At 43.7% G+C, this 21,802-nt stretch overlaps 1 protein-coding gene across 1 annotated transcript in view; it reads right to left on the bottom strand.

Annotated features, from left to right (window-relative positions):
- Positions 1 to 21,802, bottom strand: part of LOC306921180 (uncharacterized protein) — a gene marked incomplete at its 5' end in the record, with an annotated part of 84,428 nt that overhangs the window by 15,796 nt on the left and 46,830 nt on the right. Inside the window, 2 exons of the mRNA XM_079498292.1 lie at positions 9,673 to 9,809; positions 10,418 to 10,440. Coding sequence (XP_079354418.1) covers positions 9,673 to 9,809; positions 10,418 to 10,440 — 160 coding nt within the window. The remainder of the gene's footprint in view (positions 1 to 9,672; positions 9,810 to 10,417; positions 10,441 to 21,802) is intronic.

Genomic DNA, 21,802 nt, shown 5'->3' with positions numbered 1-21,802 from the left:
GTTTGTTTGTTTTTTGCAACAATTTTCTTCATTTTGTTGAGGAAATGCAGAGCCAGATCACTCATAGCATCTCTGAGGATAGAATTCTGGATGAGCAGGACATGTGCAGCATTTTGTACAAAACGGGCCACTCCTGAAGACTTTGGAAGGCAATCTTAGCCAATCAGTGTAGAATCTGAGAAATCAAACAGACTGGTCTTGATCACATGACTACAGAGATCATGTATACCGATTTGCATGAGATTTGGATGAAATCTGTGCGACTAATATAAACAATGTGTTTTGCAGAAATCGGCCTCATGGTGGCGCTATAACCGGCAGATGTGGAGGGATGCAGGGAAAATGTTTTTCCATGGCCTCTAGGGAGTGCGCATACAAAGTTGTACACAGATCGATGCAGTTATAGGTAAAAACAGGAATTGCCCTGTTATAGCGCCACCATGAGGCTGGTTTGGAAAATACATTGTGTCATGTCGTCCTCAGCCTAGTGGAAATGTGCGTGTATAATTTCACGGAAATTGCACACTGTGTTTGTGATTTGTGGCATTTTGTTCGAAACGGACCAATCATGTGAGCTTTGGAAGCGAATCTTAGCCAATCAGGAAGGAAGATGGGAAATGGTGCAGATCCGTGTTGATCACATGACTATGGAGATAGTGTATACCGAATTGTGTGATGTATGGATAAAATGTGTACGAGTAATCTACAGAAATGTGTTTTGCCTAAATCGGCCTCATGGTGCCGCTATAACAGGCCGTTGAGGAATATTTGGGGCAGAGGTTCGTCGTTGGCATCCAGAGAGTATGTGTGCAAAGTTTGGCATGGATCGGGCCAACAGTGCCGGAGATTAGCTGGTAACAGATGGACGGAAGGAAGGACGGACGGAAGGACGGACGGAAGGACGGACGGACGCACACACACACACACGGACGGAGTGCAAAACATACTCTCTCCCCATGCCTTCGGCCTGGTGGAGACAATTATTGTGGGTTCGGGTCAACACTTGAAAAAGGAAGTATTATGGTTTATAGCTCAGCCGTGTAAGTTATGCGCAGCCGTGTCTGTCGCTATCCCATCGCTGTGTCAACTTGATCTTTGAACATGCCATGTAATTTTGTAGGCCACAATATCATGTCAGTATCATATCAGTATCATGTCAGTATGGTCGTATGGTCGGTATCATGTCAGTATTATGGTCAGTATCATGTCAGTAGTATGGTCAGTATCATATATATGTATCATGGTCTGTATCATCTTAGCCTCGGGACCCAGGCATTTATTTTCGTTCACATTCGGCTCAAAAATGAAAGCCTGGGGGAACAAGACACATTTCTCTGCTGTTTTCTACCAGGGAGGGGAGGAGCTTTGGGGGGCAGGGGCGGGCACTCAGATCGGTGAACCAATATTATCCAGCGCTTGCTCCATGCTCGCCCGCCCCTCTAGATCAGAAAGCATGCAGGCTGGGCCAGGCTAGTATCATGATGTCAGTCATGGTCAGTCTCTTGGTCAGTATCATGGTCAGTATCACGGTTCATATCATCTCAATATCATGTCAGTAGGCTATGATGTCAGTATCATGCGGTCAATATCTGGTCAAAATCTGGTCAGTTGCAAATCATGAACGCAGCGTCCGATTGCGGTGAACACACATTCCCACTAGGCACTGTAGGCAGAGGAAGAAATGTCACTTTTTCAAATCAGCCTCATGGTGGCGCTATAAAGAGGCCCAGTCGCGCCTTTACCTATAATTGCACCGATCTGCGTCAAAGTTTCTATGCCCACTCCCTAGAGGCCAATAAATACTGTTGTGTCGGTCATGAACGGACAAGTAAAATGAACCAATTATTTTTGGTGAACGAAATGAACTAGATCACTTCTGTGAACGATCCGTTCAGGCCGTTCAGTTGCAAATTATGCGAGGCGGTGAGTGTTTTTCCTTATTCTGCGCGAGCTGGAGGGCGGCCGGGCTCTCCCAACTCCCACACCGATAGAGACTGTGACTGAGACTGAGAGAGGTAAGGGTGACTGACTGAGAACGAAAGGGATATCGTTCTTCGTTCACTCTCTGAACAAAGTTCTGTGACCGGTCCCGGAGTGATTTTCGTCCTCAAAAATGATGAAAAACGGCATGCTATAGTATGCCGTCCTAGCCCATGGTGAAAAATTATGAAAAACGAGGATTTGAAAAAAAAAGACGAAAATCACTCCGAGACCATGGGCTATAGCCCTAAATGGTCTCGGAGTGATTTTCGTCTTTTTTTCAAATCCTCAAAAAAGATGGATGGGGGCTAGCCATGGGCTGAACTTGAACCGACAACCTGTGGCTCACATAGACAGCAGCTTATCACAGAGAGTCACCATGCTCTCCAAGAATCTCCTCAGCTTTCCATTGTTCTTCTGGGTGTTATTCTCCAAAATGTGGTACACAGTGAAGAGTAGAAGGAACTCAGCTACACTTGAACCCACAACCTGTGGCTCACATAGAAAGCAGCTTATCACAGAGTGACACCATGCTCTCTGAGAATCGCCTAAGCTTTCCAGTGTTCTTCTGGATGTTATTCTCCAAAACAGTATTGCAGATTGAAAGTAGGAAAAACTCAGCTGGATTTGAAATCACAACCTCTGGCGCACATGGATGTCATCTTAACTAGGGTGCCACTGAACTATGTTTTAAGTTGTTCTTCTTGGTGTCACTTTTCAAATGGGGCCTTGGGATCATGCACAGAGCATATTAACGGTGTTTGCTGTGCATCAAAGGTGTCTTTAGTGCTTTTAAGTCATGGATGTTAATCAGATAATACAGAAGAGAAACCATGGCAGAACACAGACATGATCCACACTCTGTGGGTTCAAATCCCACTCTGGTCTTCACTCTGAAACTTCACTTTGAAGAAAGCGCCTGGAAATCTCACTCAGCCAGGCTAAGGTACTGATGGTGCAGTTGGTAAAGAAAAGGACCTTGAAGTCAAAAAATCACTTTCACCTAGAAACTCCATTCACACTTTTAGCTTACTGTGGGCACACATGATGGAACTTTTTACTTTGAAATGTTTAGTGCTTTAGTGCTTTGCTTTCAAATTTGAGACATTTATAATGGGGCTCAATGGCAGATATTGGCACGTCAAAAAATCACTTTCACCTAGAAACTCCATTCACACTTTTTATAATTCAGCTTACTGTGGAGACACATGCTGGAACTTTTTACTTTGAAATGTTTTGTAGTTTCTGAGTGATTTTTGTCTTTTTTTCAAATCCTCAAAAATGATGAAAAACAGCATGCTATAGTATGCCGTCCGAGGCCATGGGCTATAGCCCATGGTCTCGGAGTGATTTTCGTCTTTTTTCAAATCCTTTTAAAAAAACGGCATGCTATAGTATGCAGTCCGAGGCCATGGGCTATAGCCCATGGTGTCGGAGTGATTTTCGTCTTTTTTCAAATCCTTTTCAAAAAACAGCATGCTATAGTATGCAGTCCGAGGCCATGGGCTATAGCCCATGGTCTCGGAGTGATTTTCGTCTTTTTTTCAAATCCTCAAAAATGATGAAAAATGGCATGCTATAGTATGCCGTCTGAGGCCATGGGCTGAACAAAGGTGTCTTTAGTGCTTTTAAGTGTTATCGTGGATGTTAATCAGATAATACAGAGGAGAAACCATGACAGGACACAGACAGCCTCCCCATTGGTGGATGTGATCCTGGCAGCCAGCCCAGGTGTGTTCTGGTCCTGTTGATTGAGCTGAGAAGGACCTATAAACCTTCAAGGTTTATAGGTCCTGCAAACCTTCAAGGTTTATAGGTCCTGCTCTGCTCAATCAACAGGAACAGAACACACACTCGTTACTTTTCTTCCAGTTTATTATATTCGTCGTCACGCTACTAGTCCTACATACTTACACCTAGAAACCCCATTCAAACCTACTTAGGTTCATCTTACGGTGGACATGTTTGCCTGAAAAGGAATCTTTGAAATGTTTTATAGTTTTAGAAATATAGTGCTTTCAAATTTGAGAAATCTACAATGGGGCTCAATGGCAGATATTGGCACGTCAAAAAAGCACTTTCACCTAGAAACTGCATTCACACTGTTTCAAATTCAGCTTACTGTGGAGACACATGCTGGAACTTTTTACTTTGAAATGTTTTGTAGTTTCTGAGTTATTTAACTTAAACGCCCAATGCATTCTCAATGGCAATAGCACAAACTTTGGCATGCTACTAGTCCTACATACTTACACCTAGAAACCCCATTCAAACCTTTAGGTTCATCTTACGGTGGACATGTTTGCCTGAAAAGGAATCTTTGAAATGTTTCATAGTTTTAGCATGCCGTTTTTCATCATTTTTGAGGATTTGAAAAAAAGACGAAAACGAGGATTTGAAAAAAGGACGAAAATCACTCCGAGACGATGGGCTATAGCCCATGGTCTCGAACAGCATACTAAAGCATGCCGTTTTCCATCATTTTTGAGGATTTGAAAAAAAGACGAAAATCACTCAAATCCTCAAAAATGATGAAAAATGGCATGCTATAGTATGCCGTCTGAGGCCATGGGCTGAACTTCAACCCACGACCTGTGGCTCACATAGACAGCAGCTTATCACAGAGTCCCACCATGCTCTCTGAGAATCTCCTCAGCTTTGCATCTCTTTCCAGTTCTCTTCTGGATGTTATTCTCCAAAACATGCTGCAGAGTGAAAGTAGGAGGAACTCAGCTGGATTTGAACTCACAACCTCTGGCTCACATGGACGTCATCTTAACAAGGGTGCCACTGAGCTCTCAGTGATTGTTAGGTTGTAAGTTGTTCTTCTTGGTGTCACTTTTCAAATGGGGCCTTGGGATCATGTACAGAGCATTTGAATGGTGCTGTGCATCAAAGGTGTCTTTAGTGCTTTTAAGTGTTATCGTGGATGTTAATCAGATAATACAGAGGAGAAACCATGACAGGACACAGACAGCCTCCCCATTGGTGGATGTGATCCTGGCAGCCAGCCCAGGTGTGTTCTGGTCCTGTTGATTGAGCTGAGAAGGACCTATAGGTCCTTCTCAGCTCAATCAACAGGAACAGAACACACACTCGTTACTTTTCTTCCAGTTTATTATACTCGTCGTCATGCTACTAGTCCTACATACTTACACCTAGAAACCCCATTCAAACCTACTTAGGTTCATCTTACGGTGGACATGTTTGCCTGAAAAGGAATCTTTGAAATGTTTTATAGTTTTAGAAATATAGTGCTTTCAAATTTGAGAAATCTACAATGGGGCTCAATGGCAGATATTGGCACGTCAAAAAAGCACTTTCACCTAGAAACTGCATTCACACTGTTTCAAATTCAGCTTACTGTGGAGACACATGCTGGAACTTTTTACTTTGAAATGTTTTGTAGTTTCTGAGTTATTTAACTTAAACGCCCAATGCATTCTCAATGGCAATAGCACAAACTTTGGCATGCTACTAGTCCTACATACTTACACCTAGAAACCCCATTCAAACCTATTTAGGTTCATCTTACGGTGGACATGTTTGCCTGAAAAGGAATCTTTGAAATGTTTCATAGTTTTAGCATGCCGTTTTTCATCATTTTTGAGGATTTGAAAAAAAGACGAAAACGAGGATTTGAAAAAAGGACGAAAATCACTCCGAGACGATGGGCTATAGCCCATGGTCTCGGAGTGATTTTTGTCTTTTTTTCAAATCCTCAAAAATGATGAAAAATGGCATGCTATAGTATGCCGTCTGAGGCCATGGGCTGAACTTGAACCCACGACCTGTGGCTCACTGTTACATACTCGAGGATTGTATATTTATATGTATTATATATGAGACCGTGACTATATTTCTATATATTGTATATTATACAAGGGGTATTTATATATATATATACATATTATGTTATACGGTGATTATATTTATATATATATATATTATAGTATACAGTGATTATGATAGTATGGAGTTGTCGGTCATATGCTGTTGCATAGTATGGAGTGCTGATTGCAGTTCTCAGTCACAGGTCTGGCTGGTGCTCGGAGGCGGAGACTTACCTTCCACCTACCCACCTCGTCAACGGGGGCCTATCATCATCAGAAAGCCAGCCAGAGGAAGACTACTTAAGAGCAGCTGTGATGCCAGCTCGTTGGCACTGTGACTCAGTCTGACATACTGAGGGCACCTTGTCCAGGGAGCTGTGTAAAGAGTCTAACATTCACGAGGGACTCCAGTGTGGAGCGCTCTGCGTGATTACCAAAAATCTAACCCACCTTGTTGTGGTACCGTTACAAGAAGTTATACTGTGTTGTAATAATCGGGAGTGTGGGAGCTTGATTTTTGTAAACGGTTTGTATTTTGGTTAGGACTAGAAAGAGTAGAGAGTTTAGATAGGTTGATAATTTGTAACCTTTCTTTTTCTGTTGATGGTTAGGATTAGCTAGAGGGTTCTGTTTCCATTAGGATAGGTTTAGTCTGTTTTGTTGTTTTCCCTGAGTTGCCCCATACAGCCTTTTTTGTTTCATTATATAAAGTAAATAATCTTTAAGTTGATCTTGTAAACGGGCTCAGCTCGGGAGGGCTCAGCCCTAAACTTTAAGTTGGTTGGAAACCCAGAAACTACCGTTATTAGTCGCTTACAGGTTGTCTAGACAGGAGGTTACTGATATATATATAGCGGGATTCCATATATATATATTCATGTTATACTATTGTCTTAATTGTATATATATACCTTCTGTCTATTGTATAAAGCCTTATTGAAGTGGTGCGAATAAAAACGAATTCACTTGCCAGCCTTGTTGCGTCCTTTAAGTACCCCTAGATATATGAAGGAAATGTAACAATTGGGGGCTCTGGAAAATGGCTGGCTGAGTGAGTTTGTTGTTGTTTACGCTACTTGAATAGGGCAGTGGAGATGGCAACCTTTGATCTCAATGCGTTCGTGGCCGATCCCTCCATAGGTGAGTTTGACATTTGTCGTAAAGAGGACTTGATAAAAATTGCGGAGCACTATAGGATCACGGTAAAAAGTGGGGATGCCAAAGCTAAAATCAAAGACCTGGTGTTCACGAGACTGGTGGAGATGGGTGTCCTGATCATTCCTGGGTTGGTTCCTGATGTCCCAACTAGCTTGCCTCAGTTCCCTGCCGAAGAGTTAAAAGCGGATGGGCTTACAACTGCATTTGTAGGGGGGACCGACGGGGCCATAGGAGGTAGTGGGGTTGATGGGTCCGAAAAGGGGGAGGACAAGGGCACGGCACCCCCGGTGGGACTGCCTCCGGTGGTGAGGTCTAAGAACTCTCTCGACCCCCCACGACCGCGCCTGGGTTCGGGATCCTCCTCGGGTTCAGCTGGGTCTACTAAGTCCGTATTGGAAGGTTCTCAGGTAAAGGTGCGCATAGCGCGCATGAAAAAGAAAGAACGAGAACGAGAGAGGGAACATGAAAGAGAGTTCCAATTGAAAATCACAAAAATGAATGTGGATAAGGAAATCCGCATACGGCAGATGGAGTTGGAATGGGAGAGGGAAAAGGCAAGCTTGATCACAGCAGCTACAGGGTCATCTACAGGTCAACAGGCACCCCAGCAACGGTCCGGTCCCAGTCTCGGTGACACACCAGGTACGTCAAGATTTGACATTACACGGCATATTGGATTAGTCCCCATTTTTCGTGAGTCTGAGGTGGATTCGTACTTTAATGCATTTGAGCGTGTGGCTACTGCTCTCGCTTGGCCCAAGGACGTTTGGTCCATTTTGCTCCAGTGTAAGCTGCTGGGTAAAGCACAGGAGGTCATGGCCGCGCTCTCTGTTCAGGATAGTATGAATTATGACACTGTAAAAGCAAGCATTCTACGGGCATTTGAAAAAGTCCCCGAAGCGTATCGTCAGCAGTTTAGGCAGCATACTAAAAATGCTAGCCAAACTTTTGTCGAGTTCGCTCGGGAGAAAGAGGCTCTGTTCGACAGGTGGTGTGCGGTGTCGTATCTTATGGACACGAGACCATACAAACTTAACCCAAATGGGAGAGCAAGATAATTGTGAGACGCAGCAGACAGCAGAGTGATGTTGTTCCTCAGAGATGTTTTATTTCGGAGTACACAGCAAAGCATACAGGCTCCTCCGGCGGCCTTACGCCGTCCCAGACTGACTGACTAAATGACATAGAAATCTAACGGTTTAAGTACATTTCCACAGACAAGAGGTGAGAATAGAGGCGTGTTCACTGTTCCCCTGAAGCTGACCCTTTGATCAATCAGTCTGTTCCTTCATGTCAACAAACTCCTTTTGTCATACAAATAGCCACAGGAAGAAACATAGCAAATGGCAAGCCCTCACCACATGGGATCGGGTGTGGGAACCTGAAGTGGAAGACAGTCACAGACACCCTACAGACACCTCCAAATGAGAGTCAAGATGAGCACAGTAGCACACATTATGGATAGAATTATGATTTCCAGATTCCACATAACCCCCCTTATGACATATATGTCATATAAAAAAATATGGAACCATAATTCTTACCAGTTACCACCCCCCTTGATCCTCAGCTTAACAATACATTCAAGACACCAGAATAACAGATTTCCCCAACATGGTTTTCAAACAGACATTCAAGATTACACAACTCGTCATAAATGATTTTCATTTACAGTAAGTACAAATACAATTTCGTATCAGTGGAGAATTCATAAATGATTTCCATTACAGTAAGTTAAATACAATTTCGTATCAGTGGAGAATTCTCTTTGCGTTATTTCAAACTCTTATGGCTAAAAATGTTACAGAACATTAGGAGGATAATTTCCCTGTTGTTACTCAAATCTAGGATAACATGTTTATAAGCGAAATCAAAATAAGTCTTAGACTTATCCTGACCATAACACACCAGATCACATAAACCCCTCTTGGAGATTCACAGGACCAATAACACACCAAATCACATAAACCCCTCTTTTTGGAGATTCACATGAAAAAATAAGAAAAAGTAAGGAAGAACACGTTACCCCAGAAGCCAACAGAAATTTAAACCCCTCACTAATAACTCCCATCCCGCAAAGAAAATCGCATTTTAAGCCCTAGAGAACCAAAGAGTCAAATTAAACCCTCTTTAAACACTGTCGGCACTACACGACTACCAATTAATTACCCTGTAATTGAATCACTATCCTGACTTTAAACACTGCCGGCACTAAACGACTGCCAATTGCACTGTAATTAAACACTATCCTGACAAGTAATCTTAAACAGTGAATAATGGTAAAATGATTAGTACAAACAAAGGAAATTCTTCTGTTTGCTGCATTCCGTTACCTCAAAGTTCGATTCAGCTGCAGATCAAGTTGAGAAAATGCTCACCGCTGTTTTCCCTGAAAGTTCTCATAATCACCTCCCCCCTCCCAGCTCTGAAACATCAGAGACGGGAAAACGAGAAAGAAAAGCAACATCCTCACCACAGACCCCTGCTCAGGTCCGCAAGGCCCTCAGGATGTGTTGTCAGCCGGCCATGGAAAGCCAAGCCACCGCCGCCACGGAGATGTGTCCTTCTTCGGCCCGTGTCGTGCGTGCAATGTGTGATCAGTACACTGCATACTACACGGCCGCTGTTTGACACTGTCCTCCTGCCCACTACGAAACGAAGTCCCGAAAGTGGAAACCGCCGCGCCGAGTGGTCGCCTCACCCCGTCGTGGACCTCCGCTGGCGTCCCCGTGCCGTGCCGCAACGCTCCTCTGCTCGCCGTCCCCCGCGTAGAGGTGATGATCGAAGGCCCCTCCGTGCGGCTGTCCGCTCCTCGTCGACCGCTCCTCTGTCCGCCGGCTGGAAAGAGACGCAGGCCGCCGCTGCGCAACACTCCTCATCGCGGTGGTCCGTCGTCATCCTCGCCCTCGTTCCGCTGGAACACGCCGTCGTTCACAAAAACTCGCTGATTAGACTGAATAAAAAGCCGCTGATCCTTCCTGTCTGGCGCTGGAACGCACCAAAGACACCGGTTTCGAAGCACCACATGTCGGACCCCCCCTCCGCCTGACGCAAAAAATGCATCAACACGACCGGGTCGGCACCACATGTCGTATCTTATGGACACGAGACCATACAAACTTAACCCAAATGGGAGAGCAAGATAATTGTGAGACGCAGCAGACAGCAGAGTGATGTTGTTCCTCAGAGATGTTTTATTTCGGAGTACACAGCAAAGCATACAGGCTCCTCCGGCGGCCTTACGCCGTCCCAGACTGACTGACTAAATGACATAGAAATCTAACGGTTTAAGTACATTTCCACAGACAAGAGGTGAGAATAGAGGCGTGTTCACTGTTCCCCTGAAGCTGACCCTTTGATCAATCAGTCTGTTCCTTCATGTCAACAAACTCCTTTTGTCATACAAATAGCCACAGGAAGAAACATAGCAAATGGCAAGCCCTCACCACATGGGATCGGGTGTGGGAACCTGAAGTGGAAGACAGTCACAGACACCCTACAGACACCTCCAAATGAGAGTCAAGATGAGCACAGTAGCACACATTATGGATAGAATTATGATTTCCAGATTCCACAGCGGCAAGCAAAGTAACGGATTGTAAATCACTGCGCGCACTGCTGTTGATGGAAGAGTTTAAAAGGGGCTTGCCCGACAGTATATGCATGCACTTGAATGAACAGAGAGTGGCGTCATTGGGGGATGCTGCTATCTTCGCTGATGAGTTTGTTCTGACGCATAAGAATGTGTTTCATGCTCCAGAGTCAAGTCTAAACAAAGCTCGCAAATCTGGTGATGCGCGTAATTACGCACAGACTCAGCGTTCGCCTGAGCAGGGTGGTGCTAAACAGAGGGAGGATCGCACTTGTCATTATTGCAAAAAGGTGGGGCATTTGATCGCCCAGTGCAGAGCAAAACAACGGCAAGATCACAATGGTACTAAGAGTATGGGATTGATCAGAATGGAGAAAAGTGTGGGAAATGCTTTTGTGGGTGCACGTTCTGGTCCTGACGCCAGTTATGATCCGTTTGTATTGGATGGCGAAGTATCGGTGTCACAGCATTCTGTTGAGCGCACTGCGGTACGCATGCTGAGGGACACTGGGGCTCAACAAAGTGTTATACTAGCGGGTGTACTGCCTTTGAATGGCGATACGGCCTGCGGGTCGAGTGTAGTGATACGAGGGATGGATATGGGATATATTTCTGTGCCCTTGCACACGCTGTATGTACATTCTGCTCTGGTCTCTGGGTACTTTAATGTGGCGGTGCGTGATGAATTACCAATTGAGGGGATTTCATTTATCATGGGGAATGATATCGCAGGTGGGAAACTGCGATATCATCCTGTGTTGGAAGTGATAAACTGTCCTATGGTGGAATGTGTTACTGCCAACGACACCCTGTGTATGAAATATCCTAAGGCTTTTCCAGCTTGTGTGATCACCCGTGCACAGTCACGTAAAGCGGGGAAGGATTCTGATTTAGCTGACTCTATTGTCATGCGCGCTCTCGCAAGTGACAAAATGTTGTCTGCCGCTCCTGAAGCGTTGACACAACTGCAGAGTGTTAATGCCAGGGGGAGGGAGGTAACTGAGGGTGGGAAAAATCATTTGATTTTGCCTGTAACCAGGGAAAGCCTTATCCAAGCACAAGATAAGGATTCCACATTGAAGAAATGTCTAGCGGCTGTGTTGAGCCAAGAGGAAATTAAAACAAAGGGCACGGGTTACTTTAGTGACCAAGGGTTGTTAATGCGCAAATGGTGTCCAAATGGTGAACAGGAATCAGATTGGAGCGCAGTGGTCCAAATTGTGGTCCCAACTGCATACCGACAGCAGGTTCTCTCGTTAGCTCACGATCATGATTGGGCGGGGCATTTGGGAATTACAAAAACATATTCCCGAATCCTAAAACACTTCTTTTGGCCGGGGTTGAAACAAAGTGTTTCCCAATATTGTCGCACTTGTGCGATCTGTCAGCTGACGGGCAAACCTAACCAAACCATTCCTGCTGCGCCGCTCTGTCCGATTCCTGCCGTTGGAGAACCATTTGAAAAGGTTATTGTGGATTGTGTGGGGCCTTTGCCTCGTACGAAGGCTGGGAATCAGTATCTACTGACTATTATGTGTGCTGCTACTAGATTTCCCGAAGCTATTCCTCTGCGCAACATAACTGCCACCTCAGTGTTAAAAGCTCTAACCAGGTTCTTTACTACGTGGGGCTTTTGCAAGGTGATCCAAACGGATCAGGGTACTAATTTCTTGTCAAAAGTATTTAAGCAAGTGATGGAAACACTGTCTGTCCACCATGTGATCTCAAGTGCCTATCACCCGGAGTCTCAGGGGGCGCTAGAACGGTGGCATCAGACATTGAAATCCATGTTGCGTAAATACTGCTTTGAGGCTAAAAGAAGTTGGGATGACGGGATTCCATTTGTGTTGTTGCGGCTCGTGACGCAGTACAGGAATCTCTAGGGTTTGCTCCTAATGAGTTGGTGTTCGGACATACGGTCCGCGGCCCCCTTAAGGTCCTGAAGGACAAGCTGATGGCCGCTGACGTGACTCCTGACACCAATGTGTTAGACTTTGTTAACAAACTTAAAGGTCGGCTCGAGAAAGCGTGTTCTCTGGCTAGAGAATGGCTGAAGGCTTCTCAGACAGACATGAAGAGGCGTCATGATAAAGTTGCAGTTAAACGCATCTTTAAGGCAGGTGATCAAGTCCTAGCCTTACTGCCTGTTCAGGGCTCTGCTCTATCAGCCCGGTTTTCAGGTCCTTTTATGGTTCTGGAAAAAATCAGCGACACGAACTATGTGATTGGAACTCCTGACAGGAGGCGTAAGAGCCGTGTCTGTCACGTTAACATGTTGAAGGAATTCCATGTGAGGGGAGTAGGGCTAATGGTGGCTGAGCCACATTCTTCTCCTACAGAGAGTGTGGAGGGCCAGGGTGATCCTATGGATCTACAGGCTGCGGAGGACGATGGGTTGGTGCTGCGAGCATCACCTGCACCCGAGGGTCGCCTCTGTAATTCAGAAATGCTGATTAAGTTGCCTAAGACTCTCACTCATCTACGCACTGAACAACAACGTGACGTCATGAGGTTAGTGAAGGATTTCCCTATTCTATTCGGGGATATCCCCACTCGCACCACTGTGCTCGAGCATGATATTGATGTGCAGGCTGCACGGCCCATTAAGCAACACGCTTATCGCGTAAACCCAACTAAGCGTGCGCTCTTGAGGAAGGAGGCGGAGTATCTCCTCGAGCATAACCTGGCACGGCCAAGTTCTAGTCCATGGAGTAGCCCGTGTTTGCTGCAGCTTAAAAGCGATGGTAGTCCTAGATTTTGTACGGATTATAGGAGGGTGAATGCGGTGACGGTCCAAGACGCTTTTCCTTTGCCGAGGATGGAAGATTGCGTGGATAACTTGGGGTCTGCTGCTTTTGTTACTAAACTGGACTTATTAAAGGGTTATTGGCAAATCCCCTTAACCCGTCGTGCCTCTGAAATTTCTGCTTTTGTCACACCGGACCATTTTCTCCAGTATAGTGTCATGGCATTTGGCATGTGCAATGCGCCCGCTACTTTTCAGCGAATGGTTAATATTGTGTTGGAGGGGGTGCCTAATTGCAATGCATACCTAGATGATTTGATCGTCTATTCAGGGAGTTGGGACGAGCATATTGAACGCTTGTACACAGTGTTCACTCGTCTAGCTAAAGCTGCGTTAACGTTGAATCTAGCCAAATGTGAATTCGGCAAAGCTACCGTGACGTAATTGGGACGGCAGGTAGGCCAGGGGCAGGTGCGACCTATTGAGGCTAAAGTCGCTGCCATCACCGCCTACCCCGCTCCCACTACGGTTCGAGAGTTGCGCCGGTTCCATTACAATTTGGAAATTCGACACAAAAAGGGGGCAGATAACGTAATGGCAGACACCCTGTCTAGAGGGTGGTAGAGATAGGGTCAAACTTTGTTTGATTTTGGGGGTGGGGGTGTTACATACTCGAGGATTGTATATTTATATGTATTATATATGAGACCGTGACTATATTTCTATATATTGTATATTATACAAGGGGTATTTATATATATATACATATTATGTTATACGGTGATTATATTTATATATATATATATTATAGTATACAGTGATTATGATAGTATGGAGTTGTTGGTCATATGCTGTTGCATAGTATGGAGTGCTGATTGCAGTTCTCAGTCACAGGTCTGGCTGGTGCTCGGAGGCGGAGACTTACCTTCCACCTGCCCACCTCGTCAACGGGGGCCTATCATCATCAGAAGGCCAGCCAGAGGAAGACTACTTAAGAGCAGCTGTGATGCCAGCTCGTTGGCACTGTGACTCAGTCTGACATACTGAGGGCACCTTGTCCAGGGAGCTGTGTAAAGAGTCTAACATTCACGAGGGACTCCAGTGTGGAGCGCTCTGCGTGATTACCAAAAATCTAACCCACCTTGTTGTGGTACCGTTACAAGAAGTTATACTGTGTTGTAATAATCGGGAGTGTGGGAGCTTGATTTTTGTAAACGGTTTGTATTTTGGTTAGGACTAGAAAGAGTAGAGAGTTTAGATAGGTTGATAATTTGTAACCTTTCTTTTTCTGTTGATGGTTAGGATTAGCTAGAGGGTTCTGTTTCCATTAGGATAGGTTTAGTCTGTTTTGTTGTTTTCCCTGAGTTGCCCCATACAGCCTTTTTTGTTTCATTATATAAAGTAAATAATCTTTAAGTTGATCTTGTAAACGGGCTCAGCTCGGGAGGGCTCAGCCCTAAACTTTAAGTTGGTTGGAAACCCAGAAACTACCGTTATTAGTCGCTTACAGGTTGTCTAGACAGGAGGTTACTGATATATATATATAGCGGGATTCCATATATATATATTCATGTTATACTATTGTCTTAATTGTATATATATACCTTCTGTCTATTGTATAAAGCCTTATTGAAGTGGTGCGAATAAAAACGAATTCACTTGCCAGCCTTGTTGCGTCCTTTAAGTACCCCTAGATATATGAAGGAAACGTAACACTCACATAGACAGCAGCTTATCACAGAGTGCCACCATGCTCTCTGAAAATCTCCTCAGCTTTCCATCTCTTTCCAGTTCTCTTCTGGATGTTATTCTCCAAAACATGCTGCAGAGTGAAAGTAGGAGGAACTCAGCTGGATTTCAACTCACAACCTCTGGCTCACATGGACGTCATCTTAACAAGGGTGCCACTGAGCTCTCAGTGATTGTTAGGTTGTAAGTTGTTCTTCTTGGTGTCACTTTTCAAATGGGGCCTTGGGATCATGTACAGAGCATTTGAATGGTGCTGTGCATCAAAGGTGTCTTTAGTGCTTTTAAGTGTTATCGTGGATGTTAATCAGATAATACAGAGGAGAAACCATGACAGGACACAGACAGCCTCCCCATTGGTGGATGTGATCCTGGCAGCCAGCCCAGGTGTGCTCTGGTCCTGTTCATTGAGCTGAGAAGGACCTATAAACCTTCAAGGTTTATAGGTCCTGCTCTGCTCAATCAACAGGACCAGAACACACACTCGTTACTTTTCTTCCAGTTTATTATACTCGTCGTCACGCTACTAGTCCTACATACTTACACCTAGAAACCCCACCTTCAAACCTACTTAGGTTCATCTTACGGTGGACATGTTTGCCTGAAAAGGAATCTTTGAAATGTTTCATAGTTTTAGAAATATAGTGCTTTCAAATTTGAGAAATCTACAATGGGGCTCAATGGCAGATATTGGCACGTCAAAAAAGCACTTTCACCTAGAAACTGCATTCACACTGTTTCAAATTCAGCTTACTGTGGAGACACATGCTGGAACTTTTTACTTTGAAATGTTTTGTAGTTTCTGAGTTATTTAACTTAAACGCCCAATGCATTCTCAATGGCAATAGCACAAACTTTGGCATGCTACTAGTCCTACATACTTACACCTAGAAAACCCATTCACACCTATTTAGGTTCATCTTACGGTGGACATGTTTGCCTGAAAAGGAATCTTTGAAATGTTTCATAGTTTTAGCATGCCGTTTTTCATCATTTTTGAGGATTTGAAAAAAAGACGAAAACGAGGATTTGAAAAAAAGACGAAAATCACTCCGAGACGATGGGCTATAGCCCATGGTCTCGAACGGCATACTATAGCATGCCGTTTTCCATCATTTTTGAGGATTTGAGAAAAAGACGAAAATCACTCCGAGACCATGGGCTATAGCCCATCGTCTCGGAGTCATTTTCGTCTTTTTTTCAAATCCTCGTTTTTCATCATTCATGACCATGGGCTATAACCCATATCGGACGGCATACTATAGCATGCCGTTTTGCATCATTTTTGAGGATTTGAAAAAAAGACGAAAATGACTCCGAGACGATGAGCCCATGGTCTCGGAGTGATTTTTGTCTTTTTTTCGAATCCTCAAAAATTATGAAAAATGGCATGCCATAGTATGCCGTCTGAGGCCATGGGCTGAACTTGAACCCACGACCTGTGGCTCACATAGACAGCAGCTTATCACAGAGTGCCACCATGCTCTCTGAGAATCTCCTCAGCTTTGCATCTCTTTCCAGTTCTCTTCTGGATGTTATTCTCCAAAACATGCTGCAGAGCCCCATTGTAGATTGAGAAATCTACAATGGGGCTCAATGGCAGATATTGGCACGTCAAAAAAGCACTTTCACCTAGAAACTGCATTCACACTGTTTCAAATTCAGCTTACTGTGGAGACGCATGCTGGAACTTTTTACTTTGAAATGTTTTGTAGTTTCTGAGTTATTTAACTTAAACGCCCAATGCATTCTCAATGGCAATAGCACAAACTTTGGCATGCTACTAGTCCTACATACTTACACCTAGAAACCCCATTCAAACCTATTTAGGTTCATCTTACGGTGGACATGTTTGCCTGAAAAGGAATCTTTGAAATGTTTCATAGTTTTAGCATGCCGTTTTTCATCATTTTTGAGGATTTGAAAAAAAGACGAAAACGAGGATTTGAAAAAAGGACGAAAATCACTCCGAGACCATGGGCTATAGCCCATCGTCTCGGAGTCATTTTCGTCTTTTTTTCAAATCCTCGTTTTTCATCATTCATGACCATGGGCTATAGCCCATATCGGACGGCATACTATAGCATGCCGTTTTGCATCATTTTTGAGGATTTGAAAAAAAGACGAAAATGACTCCGAGACGATGAGCCCATGGTCTCGGAGTGATTTTTGTCTTTTTTTCGAATCCTCAAAAATGATGAAAAATGGCATGCTATAGTATGCCGTCTGAGGCCATGGGCTGAACTTGAACCCACGACCTGTGGCTCACATAGACAGCAGCTTATCACAGAGTGCCACCATGCTCTCTGAGAATCTCCTCAGCTTTGCATCTCTTTCCAGTTCTCTTCTGGATGTTATTCTCCAAAACATGCTGCAGAGCCCCATTGTAGATTGAGAAATCTACAATGGGGCTCAATGGCAGATATTGGCACGTCAAAAAAGCACTTTCACCTAGAAACTGCATTCACACTGTTTCAAATTCAGCTTACTGTGGAGACACATGCTGGAACTTTTTACTTTGAAATGTTTTGTAGTTTCTGAGTTATTTAACTTAAACGCCCAATGCATTCTCAATGGCAATAGCACAAACTTTGGCATGCTACTAGTCCTACATACTTACACCTAGAAACCCCATTCAAACCTATTTAGGTTCATCTTACGGTGGACATGTTTGCCTGAAAAGGAATCTTTGAAATGTTTCATAGTTTTAGCATGCCGTTTTTCATCATTTTTGAGGATTTGAAAAAAAGACGAAAACGAGGATTTGAAAAAAGGACGAAAATCACTCCGAGACCATGGGCTATAGCCCATCGTCTCGGAGTCATTTTCGTCTTTTTTTCAAATCCTCGTTTTTCATCATTCATGACCATGGGCTATAGCCCATATCGGACGGCATACTATAGCATGCCGTTTTGCATCATTTTTGAGGATTTGAAAAAAAGACGAAAATGACTCCGAGACGATGAGCCCATGGTCTCGGAGTGATTTTTGTCTTTTTTTCGAATCCTCAAAAATGATGAAAAATGGCATGCTATAGTATGCCGTCTGAGGCCATGGGCTGAACTTGAACCCACGACCTGTGGCTCACATAGACAGCAGCTTATCACAGAGTGCCACCATGCTCTCTGAGAATCTCCTCAGCTTTGCATCTCTTTCCAGTTCTCTTCTGGATGTTATTCTCCAAAACATGCTGCAGAGCCCCATTGTAGATTGAGAAATCTACAATGGGGCTCAATGGCAGATATTGGCACGTCAAAAAAGCACTTTCACCTAGAAACTGCATTCACACTGTTTCAAATTCAGCTTACTGTGGAGACACATGCTGGAACTTTTTACTTTGAAATGTTTTGAAGTTTCTGAGTTATTTAACTTAAACGCCCAATGCATTCTCAATGGCAATAGCACAAACTTTGGCATGCTACTAGTCCTACATACTTACACCTAGAAACCCCATTCAAACCTATTTAGGTTCATCTTACGGTGGACATGTTTGCCTGAAAAGGAATCTTTGAAATGTTTCATAGTTTTAGCATGCCGTTTTTCATCATTTTTGAGGATTTGAAAAAAAGACGAAAACGAGGATTTGAAAAAAGGACGAAAATCACTCCGAGACGATGGGCTATAGCCCATGGTCTCGAACAGCATACTAAAGCATGCCGTTTTCCATCATTTTTGAGGATTTGAAAAAAATTCGAAAATCACTCCGAGACCATGGGCTATAGCCCATCGTCTCGGAGTCATTTTCGTCTTTTTTTCAAATCCTCGTTTTCCATCATTTATGACCATGGGCTATAGCCCATATCGGACGGCATACTATAGCATGCCGTTTTTCATCATTTTTGAGGATTTGAAAAAAAGACAAAAATCACTCCGAGACGATGGGCTATAGGCCATGGTCTCGAACGGCATACTATAGCATGCCGTTTTGCATCATTTTTGAGGATTTGAAAAAAAGACGAAAATGACTCTGAGACGATGGGCTATAGCCCATGGTCTCGGAGTGATTTTTGTCTTTTTTTCAAATCCTCAAAAATGATGAAAAATGGCATGCTATAGTATGCCGTCTGAGGCCATGGGCTGAACTTGAACCCACGACCTGTGGCTCACATAGACAGCAGCTTATCACAGAGTGCCACCATGCTCTCTGAGAATCTCCTCAGCTTTCCATCTCTTTCCAGTTCTCTTCTGGATGTTATTCTCCAAAACATGCTGCAGAGTGAAAGTAGGAGGAACTCAGCTGGATTTGAACTCACAACCTCTGGCTCACATGGACGTCATCTTAACAAGGGTGCCACTGAGCTCTCAGTGATTGTTAGGTTGTAAGTTGTTCTTCTTGGTGTCACTTTTCAAATGGGGCCTTGGGATCATGTACAGAGCATTTGAATGGTGCTGTGCATCAAAGGTGTCTTTAGTGCTTTTAAGTGTTATCGTGGATGTTAATCAGATAATACAGAGGAGAAACCATGACAGGACACAGACAGCCTCCCCATTGGTGGATGTGATCCTGGCAGCCAGCCCAGGTGTGTTCTGGTCCTGTTGATTGAGCTGAGAAGGACCTATAAACCTTCAAGGTTTATAGGTCCTGCTCTGCTCAATCAACAGGACCAGAACACACACTCGTTACTTTTCTTCCAGTTTATTATATTCGTCGTCACGCTACTAGTCCTACATACTTACACCTAGAAACCCCATTCAAACCTACTTAGGTTCATCTTACGGTGGACATGTTTGCCTGAAAAGGAATCTTTGAAATGTTTCATAGTTTTAGAAATATAGTGCTTTCAAATTTGAGAAATCTACAATGGGGCTCAATGGCAGATATTGGCACGTCAAAAAAGCACTTTCACCTAGAATCTGCATTCACACTGTTTCAAATTCAGCTTACTGTGGAGACACATGCTGGAACTTTTTACTTTGAAATGTTTTGTAGTTTCTGAGTTATTTAACTTAAACGCCCAATGCATTCTCAATGGCAATAGCACAAACTTTGGCATGCTACTAGTCCTACATACTTACACCTAGAAACCCCATTCAAACCTATTTAGGTTCATCTTACGGTGGACATGTTTGCCTGAAAAGGAATCTTTGAAATGTTTCATAGTTTTAGCATGCCGTTTTTCATCATTTTTAAGGATTTGAAAAAAGGACGAAAATCACTCTGAGACGATGGGCTATAGCCCATGGTCTCGAACAGCATACTAAAGCATGCCGTTTTCCATCATTTTTGAGGATTTGAAAAAAAGACGAAAATCACTCCGAGACCATGGGCTATAGCCCATCGTCTCGGAGTCATTTTCGTCTTTTTTCCAAATCCTCGTTTTTCATCATTTATGACCATGGGCTATAGCCCATATCGGACGGCATACTATAGCATGCCGTTTTTCATAATTTTTGAGGATTTGAAAAAAGACGAAAATCACTCCGAGACGATGATCTATAGCCCATGGTCTCAATAGCATGCCGTTTTGCATCATTTTTGAGGATTTGAAAAAAAGACGAAAATGACTCCGAGACGATGAGCCCATGGTCTCGGAGTGATTTTTGTCTTTTTTTCGAATCCTCAAAAATGATGAAAAATGGCATGCTATAGTATGCCGTCTGAGGCCATGGGCTGAACTTGAACCCACGACCTGTGGCTCACATAGACAGCAGCTTATCACAGAGTGCCACCATGCTCTCTGAGAATCTCCTCAGCTTTGCATCTCTTTCCAGTTCTCTTCTGGATGTTATTCTCCAAAACATGCTGCAGAGTGAAAGTAGGAGGAACTCAGCTGGATTTGAACTCACAACCTCTGGCTCACATGGACGTCATCTTAACAAGGGTGCCACTGAGCTCTCAGTGATTGTTAGGTTGTAAGTTGTTCTTCTTGGTGTCACTTTTCAAATGGGGCCTTGGGATCATGTACAGAGCATTTGAATGGTGCTGTGCATCAAAGGTGTCTTTATAAACCTTCAAGGTTTATAGGTCCTTCTCAGCTCAATCAACAGGACCAGAACACACACTCGTTACTTTTCTTCCAGTTTATTATACTCGTCGTCACGCTACTAGTCCTACATACTTACACCTAGAAACCCCATTCAAACCTACTTAGGTTCATCTTACGGTGGACATGTTTGCCTGAAAAGGAATCTTTGAAATGTTTCATAGTTTTAGAAATATAGTGCTTTCAAATTTGAGAAATCTACAATGGGGCTCAATGGCAGATATTGGCACGTCAAAAAAGCACTTTCACCTAGAAACTGCATTCACACTGTTTCAAATTCAGCTTACTGTGGAGACACATGCTGGAACTTTTTACTTTGAAATGTTTTGTAGTTTCTGAGTTATTTAACTTAAACGCCCAATGCATTCTCAATGGCAATAGCACTATTTTGGCATGCTACTAGTCCTACATACTTACACCTAGAAACCCCATTCAAACCTATTTAGGTTCATCTTACGGTGGACATGTTTGCCTGAAAAGGAATCTTTGAAATGTTTCATAGTTTTAGCATGCCGTTTTTCATCATTTTTGAGGATTTGAAAAAAAGACGAAAACGAGGATTTGAAAAAAGGACGAAAATCACTCTGAGACGATGGGCTATAGCCCATGGTCTCGAACAGCATACTAAAGCATGCCGTTTTCCATCATTTTTGAGGATTTGAAAAAAAGACGAAAATCACTCCGAGACCATGGGCTATAGCCCATCGTCTCGGAGTCATTTTCGTCTTTTTTCCAAATCCTCGTTTTTCATCATTTATCACCA

This window comes from Electrona antarctica, assembly GCF_951216825.1.
Source record: "Electrona antarctica genome assembly, chromosome: 4".
Taxonomy (NCBI): Eukaryota; Metazoa; Chordata; class Actinopteri; order Myctophiformes; family Myctophidae; genus Electrona; species Electrona antarctica.
This window is presented reverse-complemented; position numbering and strand designations above follow the sequence as displayed.